Genomic DNA, 14,027 nt, shown 5'->3' with positions numbered 1-14,027 from the left:
AATTCATGTTGGATATAAGGATTGACGATTCAGCTATTGCTTGCATACGCCAAATTGGTAAGATTAGCGTAATTGCAAGTAGATTGTCAGGGTTTACTTACGATAATTGTTGAAAGGAGGATAAATGTTCTCTTGAGTTTTAACTGATTTCTTTGAGCTGTAGCCAAGATTGGTATCGATCTTTATTAAACAGCGGCTAACGTTTCGGCGGTATCGCCTTCGTCAGAGCCTGGAAAACTCAAAGCCATTAGTGACCTATCCCCTCAAGCGCCTCATCACCCTACAGAAAGCACCCAAACGGTAAGCAAACTCAAACAGCAACACATAGGCTAGTACTTACCTCATTAGCTAGACTTGTTAACTCAGCAGACCACCACGTACCACAACTACGAGTCACAAGGGTTTTTTATATAGGGACCTCACGGCCCCCTCGTAGATCAAAACCCGCATAAGTCTTGATACGGGGATAACTCGTTTGTGATCGCAATGCACTCATCCTTCTTGTTCATTTTTGGACTTTTGGCGGTTATCCAAAAGGCCTCTAGCGTTCTGCGTGCTGTGATTTCGGACTCGTAGGATAATATACGAACTTCTACCTCTACTTCGGAGTTTGGATGACATATTCTACGGTGTGCTCCAAGTGGGGTGAAGGTTTTTGATTTTGCGAGTCCATCTAGATGCTCCTTGACCCTTTGGGCGTCCCGTTTCCCCTATATAATCGTCACCGCACAACCTGCACGTGATACGATACACCACTCCCGATATCATGCAATCACCCTCTCTGCCATAAGGGCAAACCACGCAGCTGGGAGTTGTGCAGAGTCGATCATACACACGGTTACGTACTAGCTTCTCCTTGAGGTTTGCTGGAGGTATTTCCACAACCCTCACGTCATTCCTTAGACCCGCTTTTCGTAGACAGCCCCGTACTGCTCTGCTCATATCATCAGATATATAAGGTAAACAGAAAGGGATCTTCTCTGGGCCATCCACTACGTTGGGTCTTCGAGAGGGATACCGTGCTTGTGCGGTGACGATTATATAGGGGAAACGGGACGCCCATTGTGTATTAGGGTCAAGGAGCATCTAGATGGACTCGCAAAATCAAAAACCTTCACCCCACTTGGAGCACACCGTAGAATATGTCATCCAAACTCCGAAGTAGAGGTAGAAGTTCGTATATTATCCTACGAGTCCGAAATCACAGCACGCAGAACGCTAGAGGCCTTTTGGATAACCGCCAAAAGTCCAAAAATGAACAAGAAGGATGAGTGCATTGCGATCACAAACGAGTTATCCCCGTATCAAGACTTATGCGGGTTTTGATCTACGGGGCGGGCCGTGAGGTCCCTATATAAAAACCCTTGTGACTCGTAGTTGTGGTACGTGGTGGTCTGCTGAGTTAACAAGTCTAGCTAATGAGGTAAGTACTAGCCTATGTGTTGCTGTTTGAGTTTGCTTACCGTTTGGGTGCTTTCTGTAGGGTGATGAGGCGCTTGAGGGGATAGGTCACTAATGGCTTTGAGTTTTCCAGGCTCTGACGAAGGCGATACCGCCGAAACGTTAGCCGCTGTTTAATAAAGATCGATACCAATCTTGGCTACAGCTCAAAGAAATCAGTTAAAACTACGTTTGAACATGCCGAGATTCAAAGACAGTCGAACATGGGCAATACTCAGTTCTCTTGAGTTTCATTTCCAGCTGTTTTTCTCGGCATTTCTACAAGCACATCCACTGGATTTGTCAACAACAAGGAACTGTTGCTGCCTGGACTGTAACAGATGTTCGACTGTTAGAAACAATTTATTATATACTTGTTGTCTATCAATATTGGGTCGGCTTAATCTCTCGCTGGTATATTTGACAGCAAGCAGTTTTAGTTGCAAATTTCGGCATTAAATTGTACCGTATCAATGGCAAGTTTATTTTATTCATTTGTATTATTATCATGTATAATGTTTTCATTGTTATTACCAGACTGGACGTCCGGCTAAAGCCGGACTTCAGGCCCGAAAGAACAGGTCAGTCCCAAGCACCTCATCGTTTATCATGGCTGCAAACGCGAAATTTACAATTCTCAAAATTCTTTCTGCTCAACACAAGAGTCATCTTCATGTACTGCAATAATTCTATAGCCGTTTTAAGACGACATGAAGCTTGGCGCAGTTGTGCAAGCGGCTACGCGCACTGGAGGTGGCGGTTGGTATTGAGGTGGGACCATAGCGAAGATCCCTCTCGATCACGCCCGCCACGCTAAATCGCACAGCTTCGAACGCAGCCCCTCACGTAACTGCACCGAGCTTCATATCGCTTTGACCCGAATGTACAACGAGATGTGTTGTATCGCGTCTCGGTGAGGGTGTGCACTGATCACTCTCCACAGAGTGGGACGAGCTTACGAGCTGTTTTCTTCTTCAAACTTTATGCCGTTTTTTTTGTTGTTTGTTTTCAAAGAAAAGTTCTTTTTCGGTTCTCTAGTATTAAAAGAGAGCGTAAAGCTAGTGGAAAGCGTTTTTTTTTTTAGTAATACGTTCATGAGCGATATGAATCGTCCACAACTGCACAAAAATGGGAAATAAATTATTCCTACAAGCTAAGATTTTAGAAGCACCGCAAGAGCGGACGGAACAAGCGAGGAGGCAAGCGGAGAACAACTTTACTATAACTAGACCACCCCAAACTACTGTACGAAAGAGGATGAAAAGCCATGAAAACAAAAGAAAAGCTCTCCGAGGAGCTTGTCGCGTTCTGCGGAGGTGTGCGCCTTCACCGAGCACGCAGCACCTCAACTGTAAGAAATTGAGCTAGAAAATACAGATTCTACTCCACAGGCACGGTATGTAATGATTTTGTGATTTGTGATGACGTATAAAAAAACGCTACTTATTTATTTACTACGCTCAGTAACGTCCCAAAAAGGACTAGGAAGGAGAGTGCGTTAGGAAAAAGAAGAAAAGTGAAAGATAAACTGTTACTTCGGTGTACTCTGATTAAAAACTGATTCACACCGTTTGATGTGGAATTACTCGATCGTTTTTGGTTTTTCTTTTTTGGAACCACTTTCAAAAGATTTTGCGTTCCATAATAGTGTTCACACGGACAAAAAATTCCCTAATTGAGGGAGGTAATTGAGGTGATTGAGGAGTGGGATGGAAAGAAAATGTAGCAGCGGCGGAAGGAGACGATAGGATACGAAAGTTCAACAGCAGAGGTGAGTGACTTTGCGGAAAATTGATCTCGCACATTCTTTGGAGCTCAAAAAAAGGGAAAAAAGAAGTGGTGTTGGTGACCTGCTAATAAACTATGAGGGAATGACTCACACGGCCTGGTTTTGTCTTCTCAACCAACCGTAGGTACCTCGCACTACCCTTAGCAACACGACCTGTTGGGTCCGTTCTGCAGCTTTTTCACCTTCCTCCAACACTAGTTCGGGGTAATGCTCAGCGACGATATGACAACTCATGGAAACCGATTATTTTTCCCCGGAACAACGAAACGCTCGCACTATTGCTCACAACTATTCGAATGTTAGTTTTTGTCTCTCGGTTCGAATAAGGGGAAGGATATTCATGCCTCGAATAGACAAAATTTCGAGGAACTTTCGGTATTGACTTAAATCAGAAACAATATCCTTGTTGTGCATGCACGTCATTTCATTAATATGACACACGAAATGTGAGGATTTATCCGGCACCATTACCATTTTATTACTTTTAAAGGATTCTAATATTTACTGCCTTTTTGTTTTTGACGAAATTAAAATCAGTTCTTTTTTTCTCAATCCTGGTATCTTTCCACAAATAGATAGGGGCAGGGATGTAGCTAGACGAGTAAAAGGGTCATCGATCACCCGCAATTCCCTATTTTTCCCTTAATTTTGTAGTAATCTACGGAAAAATCTTGAATCTTCAAAAATAACGATGCAACTCATTACGCAATAAAACAAAAGCAACCAGAGGTAACCAAAGGTCCGCCATCTAATTAATATGAATCGTTTTGTTGTTTCGTTACCGTTGCTACATCACACGTGAATTTCGTGGAATCGTGGAATAAATGGGTTTTCTTCATGACTTTGAAGGCTACTTCAATTTGTTAAAGGGAGCGTATCACGAACTTGATGATGTTGAGGTCTCTGTGGGCAAGTATGGAGCTTGGGGTGTTGATCATAAGTGTTAGCGCGGATGCGATTGCGACGGATCGCTCGTCGATGCAATGCGTGCACAAGGATGACACATTCTCACTCACTTCGTAGGGAAAAACGCTGGTTAGGGCGATTAAGTGGAGCAGGATCACGCTCATAATTGTAATCTACACTCGAACTCTGCGTTTGCCGACAGACACCACAACATCGCCAGTTTACGCTCCCTTTAATGCCCAATCGTCGTAGATTTGCCGTTTTCATTCATAGCTGATTGAAAGAACCAGTGTTCCTTTTTTGCAGATTCGTTCTTTCCTTCTCACGTTTTCTGTTTCATAATCATTTTTTTTTGCATTTTCTTTTAATGTTCTGTAGAGTTCCAAATCCGGAAGCAAGTGAAGAAGAAATACATAAATTCTTAAACAAGAGAAGTTTCGCACTCACTCTGAGACTTTTTCCTGAAATAATTTTGTATACAATGGAATTACCTAAAACTTACTCACTAAGAGCAGGACACGTTTTCGGAATATGGGCTTTGCTACTGAATTTCTTCATTCATTAACGTACATGCAGAATTCTGACCAGGTCTCCAGTTTGTGTAGTTATTATAACTCCTACATGTATAGTGTTTTCTATATATTTTCAGAGAAATGTAACTTTAGACATGCTGATGTTTCATGTCTGACAAATATGTCAGTAGTGGAACATCCCTGTACAAATTTATTTAATTAATTTTTTTAAGAATTTGATTAAAGGTATCGTACCACGAATCTGACGTGGTGAGGGAACCTGCGGGAAAAGCTAGAGATGGGGTTGTAGATCGCGTGATCCGGCGTGGTTCCGCTCTTATCCCTCCTTAATCGAAAAAAATGGCGTGAGAACCGCTTTATTCCCTACGAGGTACGTAAGAACTCTCCACAATGTTCTGATATTCCGGTCACCTCAGCAGCCTCTTCACTGCTTTTATTTGCATAAGCTGGTGAGAATGCGTCACGGATCTTGAACCGCTCGCACGTGGATGCGGCGCGTGCACAAGGGTGGCGCATTGCAACTGAAATCGTCGAGAAAAACGGCATTTTTGTACGACAGTTAGGGAGACAGGAAACACCCCGTATCCAGCAATCTCCAACCTCATTTCTAACTTCTTTCCGCGGATTTCCTCAGCACATAAGATTCGTTGTATATTGCTTCAATTTAGGAATTTACCTCAAAAACATCTAAGGCAGCAGTTTATCCTACTCTTTACATCTCTATGATTGAAGAAGTGTAACTTCGTGAAGCACATTTCATCAATCATTTAGGTGTAAAATGTTCCTTAATCAGAGCACATTTCACAAATCCATACTGGAAAGTTTTATTTCGCGGGTGAAATGATACCTTAACGGTTAGGAGTACCAAAAGGCCTCTGACTCCGGAATTTGTGGCGAATGTTTTGCATTTTTGCAATTTGTGGCAAACTGGATCCTAGATCCTGTGGAACATCGGAAATTGAATCATACGCCATCCCTATCTGAACAACGAAGAAAATAGGCTGTGAAAACAACTGCTTTAACTCCAGATAAATTGACGACATTATACATACTCTGGAACTCTCCCTATATTAATCCAGGAATCAACTGACAGGAGGACTTCTGACCACCATGAGAGAGATGTCATCGGTCTTCCGAACTATTCGGGCTTTTATCTGCACTTTAAGCTTCATGAGTGACTTTATAAGGTAATTGAGCAGATCAAGTAGCAAGTTCTCATGTTGTCTTGGTTTCTGTTGTACTTCTGGAAAGCGGTGAGTCAGAAGCCTAGCAAATAAGAGGGGTGACAGTTCATGTGCACCCTGGCGTCGCTCCGCGGACAGTCTTCTGGATATTCCGTAAATAGGAATATGAACTTTCTAATAAAAAAATGCCTAAATTGGAAGAAACCAACATTGAAGCGATTCTAGCCGTTGTGAGCACACGTATTTTTTCCAACTTGTAACGGTCCAGAGCACAATGGTCACTCCGAAAAATTCACTCATTTACGTTAATCGGTCTCTATACCATTGCTCGAAAGAGAGAATGACTGCCAAATTTTAGTTCAGTGGTTCGGTACGTTATAACGCACAGCGTTGGTGCACACCATACTGTGGGTGCTATCAAATCCGGTTTCACTTCGGCAGCCATGCACTGTTTTCACCCAGTAGTACATTGTGAAATCGTGTGTGCAGAAATCAGTAACTTTTGTTCTCATTTATTCTTCATGTGCGCCATTTCAGACATTTTTAACTATTCTAATTACATAAATGCATTACAACGTAATAGTCTTCAAGAAAGGAATCAATACCGATATGTGAAGGAGAAAACAGCACTCGGAGTATGACGTTTGGAATGTTCTGCAGTTCACAACCAATTGTCTTCCGTCAATGTCAAGTTAAACCTTTCCAATTTACTAAAACTACTTTCTGAAGCAGTGCTAATAAATATTGCCTCAAGATGTTGCGTCCTTCCTTTCAAAAAAGAAAGAGGGGAACAATCACCAAGTCCTCTCTTCTTCTTGAAACTTCGGGATTGTGAACTGGATTTAAGTTTTCTTATTGTGCTAACAAAGTTCCAGTAAAACTCAACTTCGTCTTTACCAAAGACCTGGAAATCTTTCAAGATCTTCGAAGGTCTCGAAACGAAAACCTTTGGAACGTTTTGGTATTAAAGAACCGCTGTACATGTTCAAAGGTGGCAAAAGCAACGTTTTTTCCAACGTGGGGAAAAACAATTATGTATCCGAGGAGTAAACTTATGGGGAAAAATTTGTTTGTGAAGGTTTTCGTATACAAATCACTACAGTACCCATTTATTTACTATCTTATTTTTACTTACTTTCACTTCATGAGTGACGTCGATAATGCGTCGACGATTTTGAGTCGTATTCAGCGGCGCCGCACACACCAACCCACCTTGTTGGAGATTTCTCGTGAGGGCACCTGTACCTCCTGGGATCCATTGCATGAGAGTAATTCATGTAGGAGGATAAATCTGGCTCATCTGTTCTCAGAATTTTCCCTAGTATTTCATCAATAGGAGAAACTTTACTTTTTGAGATGTTCCCTAAAACGCCTCTTTCCACGCCGTTTTTCTGGACAATTGGGGGAATTGAGCCTGACCATGTTCATATTCATAATCTACACCCAACCTCTATATTTGGCCTCAAAGACCCCAACATCGTCAGTTTTCTGAGACGCTGCCTCTAAGCACTGTTTTTCGGAAACACACCGCACATTGCTGTTATTATCTCACTCTCTCTAAATGTGTCTCGTCCCGATTGCTGATACGACACTGCAACAATCCATGTGTGGTGGAGATTGTGATACAACGTTAAGTATAACCTGAGGTTAGAGCAGGAGTTTTTTTCGTGACTTTCGCAACCTCCTCCTATCTACGTATTTCCACCGATGATTCAAAATTCCATAAATGTATATTTACATATGGGTGAGTTTCTAGAGCGTTTGATTTTTTCGATGCGCTTATCACCTTGGTGACTAACACTTTAGTTGAATCTATAAAATAGTCCTCACTCTGTCAATATCAGTAAGTACACACCTTTACGTTTTAGATCGTTTGCCAATCGCAATGTTAACCCAACTCGTCGTCATTCTCGTAGCTCTGAGTTCTTTGGCTTTCACTCTAAAATGTTACAGAGGTGAGTTGTTTACCAAGAACAATTGAAAAGTTGTAAGTCTATTTTTGTATAGTTTGACTTCTCGATAGTATGCTGTTCGAACAGTAACCACATAAAATCCAACGGCAGTAATAATTAATCAATCTTTTTGTTTCTTACAGTAACTGTAGGGACATCCTACCGCCTCCCAACCCATAGAGTAAAGAAAAGTGCTTGAAAAGGATTAAAAGGATTATTGACATTTTTTACAAGACGCGAGATCTCATCCCACAGAATTATTCCTCTCCCGTAGAAGGTGAAACATACCTCGTGCCGAAATGTTATTCCATAAATCAGATCCTATATGAGAAGCGAATGCTGCTGGTCCCACAAGTCGCGTTGTGCCCAACAAAAAAGAATAAAGTTGTTAAGGAGTTGAATGAAAGCCTGAGGGGAGGACACTCACCAAATTCCGTTCGCCTGGAATAATTAGGCGGACTTTTATGGATCGGTAACATTGTCCTGGAAATAGCCGTAGAACATTTCGACATTTCGGCATCGGTGACAGAAAAACCTAGTCTCTAACTTGTCTGATCGGTTTGTGAATTGTTTGTCAACCTGATTCACTAACTGAAGCAGTTGAAATGTTGTACAACAAATTGTGCAAAAAAGCTAACAAGACGTTCATTCTCAACTTGCAGATGGCCGACACTTTCTAGCGAAAGATGCCCCGTCAACAACAAAACCATCTACCGATGTGAGGATAAGTCTTTAAAGGCAACACACTGCAAAAAAAAAAATGACGATTTTGGGATCTTTCCGTGAGAAGGTGAGGCTGCGGGTGCAGATCACGAGTGTCATGAACGTGACCGCGCCCAGTTCCCCTTTATCGTCCTGAAAAACGGGGTCTGAAAAGACCTTTGTGCTTGAGTCCTCCTAAGAGAGATCTCTGTAGACGCGCCGGTTCCCTCCGGGCCTCATTCATTCGTTTGTCTTGTATAGGCTGTTGAAGAATCCTCATTGATTTCCGTCCACTCGCAGATTCGAACTTGAGACTTTGTATGTTACAGAACTATTGGCAGATCGTGCTTAGATTCTTCAAATGATTGCGTGCAGGAAAAGCGTAGACAAATACGCTAAAAGAAAGAAGAATGGAAGAACTCTTTTCTGCACTTTCAAAGAACAATTCTATGTTGCGGTAACCAAGGAATGTAGATTGAAGGACCTGCTACTTTGAATGCCTTCCTTGATCGATCGTATTAGCATTTTTCGTGGGAAATAACTCGCAGGAGGCTGTTCCAAGATATAGGTCAAGATATTCGCACTGGTACTAACATAATCTGAACAGTGCGCTGACTAGAAATATATGCTGTGAACCCTTCTCTGAGTTCATAGCCATTCAAATCCAGGATTCTGGTGCAATCACGTCTCCTCACGTGCAACCACTAGTATCACGCAGTGCACCGGAGGAAAAGTGCTTGCATGGTTATGACGCATTTGACAAATCTCTACGAGAGAATCAGAGTCGAGTCAAAGTGGCCACATTTCTTTCTCATCGAGCGAATAGGAAAAGCGCTAAAAACCGTTGTTGGATTGACTGTGAACAGGGAAGAAGAACATGCCAAAAAGATCTACGCCGTCTTCCTAACTGTGCTTAGGAAACTACTTTCTCATCACTTCATCCTCTTGAATGCAGCGCATCAAAAATCGATCGAAATGTTCGAGTATCACCCTGACATAGTTAAATGTCGTTTTGATTTTTTTATAGGTTATACACGAGGTAGTTATTTGATTTTATTGGCTAGCGTTTTGGAAAATCGCCTTCCTCAGAGCTTGAAATGGGCGATCCAGTTCGCAATTTAAGTTTTCATTCAATTATTTCATCATCAACAGTCATTTCCTACTTTGAAATCAGGGTTCAAAATCTCTGTCAAGAATCTACATTAAATCGCTGGAGATATTTTAGATCCACACCAAGAACCCTAAAATGACACGCATGACTTCCTGAAAAGACTCCCAACTTTTCCCACAACCAAACAAACAAATTCTAAGTCTACTTTTTCAAACACTAACGTAACGTCTGCACTAAACCCCCCTTGGAATGGGGAAAGCCTGGTAGTGACTGCTGACAGATCGATCTCGATGGGGACGGAGGGAGACGGGGTAGAAAGGCGAATTATTCGAATGTCTCATTCAGATAGTAAGATAAGATTGTTCTACTAACCAGAAAGAAATCGTGTGAAACTCTCGTACTTGATCAATTACCCCTACGGCGCACCTTGTTACGCGAGAAACGCGGACGAGCGTCGTCGTCATCGCCCTATGTCCGCAATTCAACCATTGCGACTCAAGCAAGCAGCAGAAGTTGCGCCCTACGCAATAGCAGACGCGTTGCGAATTACATGACTCTGTTTCACATGCTTTCTTCCGTACTGCTGAAAGGGAAAATGTGAACGGAGTCACTCTTGTAATCGTGCACTGCATTATTACATCTCTTATCTGCTCCTGGAGAGATCCCAACAGCGTCGACTTCGTAATACGCTGGTCCTAAATCGTCTACGGGATAGAAGTACCGTCCGCTCAAAAACCAACTATCCTTTCGCAGAGTTCTACTTTAGCCTTCACTCTAGCCTGCGGTGGACGTCCACGTGGTGCAGTCTTCTCCTGTATTTGCATTCAGGTTGAAACCCAACAGATGTGTTCAGGGGCGCCACTCAGCTGCAGCTCCAGATGGTCTCACCTTGATCCCAGCCGCTAGCCGCGTCGCGCCGCTTACGCAACTGCACCGACCTCCGTGTCGTATTGATCTGACTACATCTGTGTTTCAGTTATACGTTCGAAACCATCTGGAAGTAGCGTCGCTTCGAACTTGTAGTGTAGTTGGACTTGCTCTTTAGCGTACAGTTAATCGGATGGATATTAACGCACTGTATTCGGTGTTCACTTGAAATTTTGCTCAGAAAACAGTTCTTAACGAATGCAAGGTTGAACTCCCTTTAACCTAATGATTTAGCGCGATCAAATATTTTGTTGCATGTTGGTAGGAATTCAACTGTCGTATCATTTGGTCCAGAAATTAGAAATAAAAAATAGCCTTCATTTCCACTAAAGGAATCAATCAAATCCATTCAAATTTTTGAGAGCTTGCTTGTCTTCATAACTAGTATTTTCTAGAAAAACTAGAACCAACCGCTTTCACCAACGGAACAGTTGGTTATTGAATATTTGTTAAGTATGGGATCGAAAAGGCAACAAACAAACAAGATTTTCAGGAATCACGAATTCCGGCGACATCCCGACTGTTCAAGAGGACTGCATCAAGGCAACATACTGTGTAAAGTAAGACGAGAAGCTAAGTATTTGTGGAGTTCTGCACTTCTCAAAAAGATAACCCCATTTTAATTGCAGATATATGTTAGGGGGGACAAGTGTCGTGCATCGAGGGTGCGACGAAGAACTGATGTGCGAGATGAAAGGAGAGGAAGTTGTGAAGAAATACGGTCACATAAAATGGTTTTGTTGCAACAGAGAACTGTGTAATTTCTCTTCAAAGCAAGCAGGATTCCTCTTAGTTGTGTTGTTTTTGTGCATTAGATCGTTTTTCATTTAATTGCTCTAGCTTTTCTGAAACTAAAAGTATCTTTCAGATGTATCCTCGTTGCATATGTGTATCCTTGATGTGATATAAATAGATGTGAATTGTTACCATCATGAAATTGTTTGGAGAAGTGTGTGTGTGTGTTGGTGCGCCCTACCAGTGCTCACGATTGCTCCAGATAAACGTTGATTCCATCTTTCCCGTATACCTTTCCGGGCTCGTCCGGTCGCTCATTTTTTGGCTTTTAGAAAAAATAAGGGACTTCAATCTAATAATTAGATTCAATCAAGTAACAAATTAATTAGCTGAATTAGGTAAATAAGTAGTTAAAGAAATAAATGAGGAGTGTAATCAAAAGTATAGGACCGATAACGTAATGTGCGATGGTACATCCAATTACCCCGAAGACACTTTCTTGCGACACGATTTAATGTGGTTTTCGATAGAACTTCGGATCAACCCACGTATAGTCAGGTCAAAACTACTCGACTATAGGGCCGGGTAATCGTAATCGGTTGCATTTGCAGAGACCCCCACTAGCTCTTGTCGCATTGAACAGTTAAATGATTCGTTTTCTTCGAGTTTTCAGGGATGCTTGTACTGGAGGTATTCAATTTATGAGAAATTCCTTTCCTGTTATGATCACGCCCTTCATTCACCTTTTCCTTCTCATTCCTTACACTCATTCCTTCATCTCCCCCTCCATTCTTCTACTTTCATCCTCCGTCTACCTTTCTCTTTATTTTCTTGCTTCTCCTCTTCCCTTTCTCCTTTTCTTCCCCTTTCTGTTCCGCATCCTCATCGTCCTCCTCTTCTACGTAAACACTGTTTGTTTGTCTTCTGTCTCGCTTCGTTCAATGGTTTGTTACTTCGGCTGGCCTCCGCCAATGATCGCAGCCACATCCTCGTAATGACTTCCGTAAAACGGGTGCAATTCTAAGGTGGTGTCGGAGGTCTGTTGGCGCTTCCTAAAAGTCCTTGTCAAAATCGACTACTTTATCCTCTCATCTTTTGAATAACATTACGTTTAATGAGATTGTTAGTATTTTACACCCTGAAGTGTCGTGAAGATGAAAACTAGGACTGCACAAAATCCCGGGAAAGAATACATGGTTTTTTTTAAATATGATATTTGATTATCGTATTAAATTATTTACTAAGGATTATTATTAATTATTATTATCAATCATTATATTGATAATTATTATTTTATTATGAAGGATTACTACTACTAATTATTATTAATTATTACTAAAGATTAAACTAATGATGTTTGTCGGGAAAATTTTATTATTGGCACCATCTATTATAAACTGAAAAGTAGAAACTACAGCGATTACTAGTCGTTTGTTCCATCACTTTACGAGTTACCTTACGTTTCTTCGTGGGATTGGATTGTTAAAACAGTTTTAAGAGCAGTGTTTTCTGTTTCAATATCTTTTCCTTGATATTTTGAGTGTTGGGCTAATTCCACTAGCGGATGGGGTTCGCTGGACGGACAGGTTTCAAAACTGCAGCGAAGAGTGAAGCAGCCCGCACAAATCCAGGACCCATAGGATACACTGGCACTCAGTGGCTCCAGCTTACAGGACGATGCGGCCATTTACTCCCATAGAAGTGGTATGGGGTGCTTAAAGTGATGAGATCGACTGATGTATGATTCTATAATCTAATCTATCCATAATTCTTTAAATCCATGTTAGCTAACTAATAAACTTCGAGAGCGTTCATTTTGTCGATCCTATGAGTGTAAACAATTCACTTAAAGGGTAAGCTGAGGTCTCTAAGCGTTATCGAATCCTCTGATTCCTGTGTATGTGAGGATATCTACGTTGTCACTTCTGAAACCTTTGTTCCGGAATCCACCCACTACTGGAGTGAAAACCGACATGCAGAATAATAATTGCAAGTAATAAATGTTAATAATTAATAATGTTATTATTTATTGGGAGCGTATTACTGCGTGAATGGGCTTCGAGTTAATGTGGAATTATTGTCGAAAATAATTGACTATTTGCAAGGTGGAACTACTGAAAACATCTGGCCCTGAGAGCTCACGGGAGTTTTTGAGGGAAACGACAGTTTGGAAAAGGTGAGATAATCATTTTCGAAATTCCGTAACTACATACCCAGAAAGTTCAATTATTGGACACGTCTGGAAGGAGTCTGAAAAAATATTTGAAGAAAGTCTTGGATAAGTTGTGAATGCGCGAAGGTTCACACAGTTAACAACGACCTCTCATAGTTCAAAACACATTTTTGTGGTGATGAGTGCTGAACGGAATGAATGTAAAGTCTTGAATAGATCTTGCAGTAGTCGTTTGAGGAGCTGAAGCAAATGAAGATGACTTTACTTAGATACTTAGATGGCCCGTCTTCACTGGACGTGCGGGCCCCAACATCTCTTCCACTCGTTTCGTTCCCTCGCCATTGTCATCCAAGATGTTCTCAAGTTTCGTGAGAGACGTTGACGAGGTCCTTGAACCGTATTCAGCTGAACTCTCAGGTGGTCCATCCATGTAGCGAACACGTCACCCCATCTCGTTGGCGGTCTACCTCGAAGGCGTTTAGCATCCCTTCGGATCCACGCTAACGTTCTTTTAGTCCATCTATCGTCGATTCTTCTCATAATGTAACCGGCCTATCTATGTTTTGCTTTCGATA

The 14,027-nt window shown here is 41.7% G+C and overlaps 3 protein-coding genes across 4 annotated transcripts; 1 reads left to right on the top strand and 2 right to left on the bottom strand.

Annotated features, from left to right (window-relative positions):
• Window positions 1–185: 185 nt before the first annotated feature.
• RB195_009820 (uncharacterized protein) lies at window positions 186–1,086 on the bottom strand (the record flags this gene model as incomplete). The annotated part of the gene is made up of 2 exons (XM_064190537.1): window positions 186–229; window positions 690–1,086. 2 exons carry the CDS (start codon window positions 1,084–1,086, stop codon window positions 186–188), a joined length of 441 nt encoding a protein of 146 aa, XP_064048120.1.
• Window positions 1,087–7,559: 6,473 nt separating this feature from the next.
• Window positions 7,560–11,375, top strand: RB195_009819 (uncharacterized protein; the record flags this gene model as incomplete). The annotated part of the gene is made up of 4 exons (XM_064190536.1): window positions 7,560–7,596; window positions 7,721–7,807; window positions 11,038–11,104; window positions 11,174–11,375. The coding sequence occupies 4 exons, from the start codon at window positions 7,560–7,562 to the stop codon at window positions 11,373–11,375; spliced, it is 393 nt and encodes a 130-aa protein (XP_064048119.1).
• Window positions 11,376–12,079: 704 nt separating this feature from the next.
• On the bottom strand, window positions 12,080–13,882 carry RB195_009818 (uncharacterized protein; the record flags this gene model as incomplete). Of its 2 annotated transcripts, none has more annotated exons than XM_064190534.1 (2): window positions 12,080–12,177; window positions 13,750–13,882. In XM_064190534.1, 2 exons carry the CDS (start codon window positions 13,880–13,882, stop codon window positions 12,080–12,082), a joined length of 231 nt encoding a protein of 76 aa, XP_064048117.1. The 2 variants fall into 2 exon arrangements, with proteins under 2 accessions (XP_064048117.1, XP_064048118.1); XM_064190535.1 differs by lacking the exon at window positions 12,080–12,177 and adding an exon at window positions 12,229–12,331 and having other exon boundaries at window positions 13,764–13,882.
• Between the last annotated feature and the right edge of the window lie 145 nt (window positions 13,883–14,027).

The sequence above is a fragment of the Necator americanus genome, chromosome III, assembly GCF_031761385.1.
Source record: "Necator americanus strain Aroian chromosome III, whole genome shotgun sequence".
NCBI classification, from domain to species: Eukaryota; Metazoa; Nematoda; class Chromadorea; order Rhabditida; family Ancylostomatidae; genus Necator; species Necator americanus.
The sequence above is the reverse complement of the archived record's forward strand: the minus strand, read 5'-3'. Positions and strand labels throughout refer to the sequence as shown.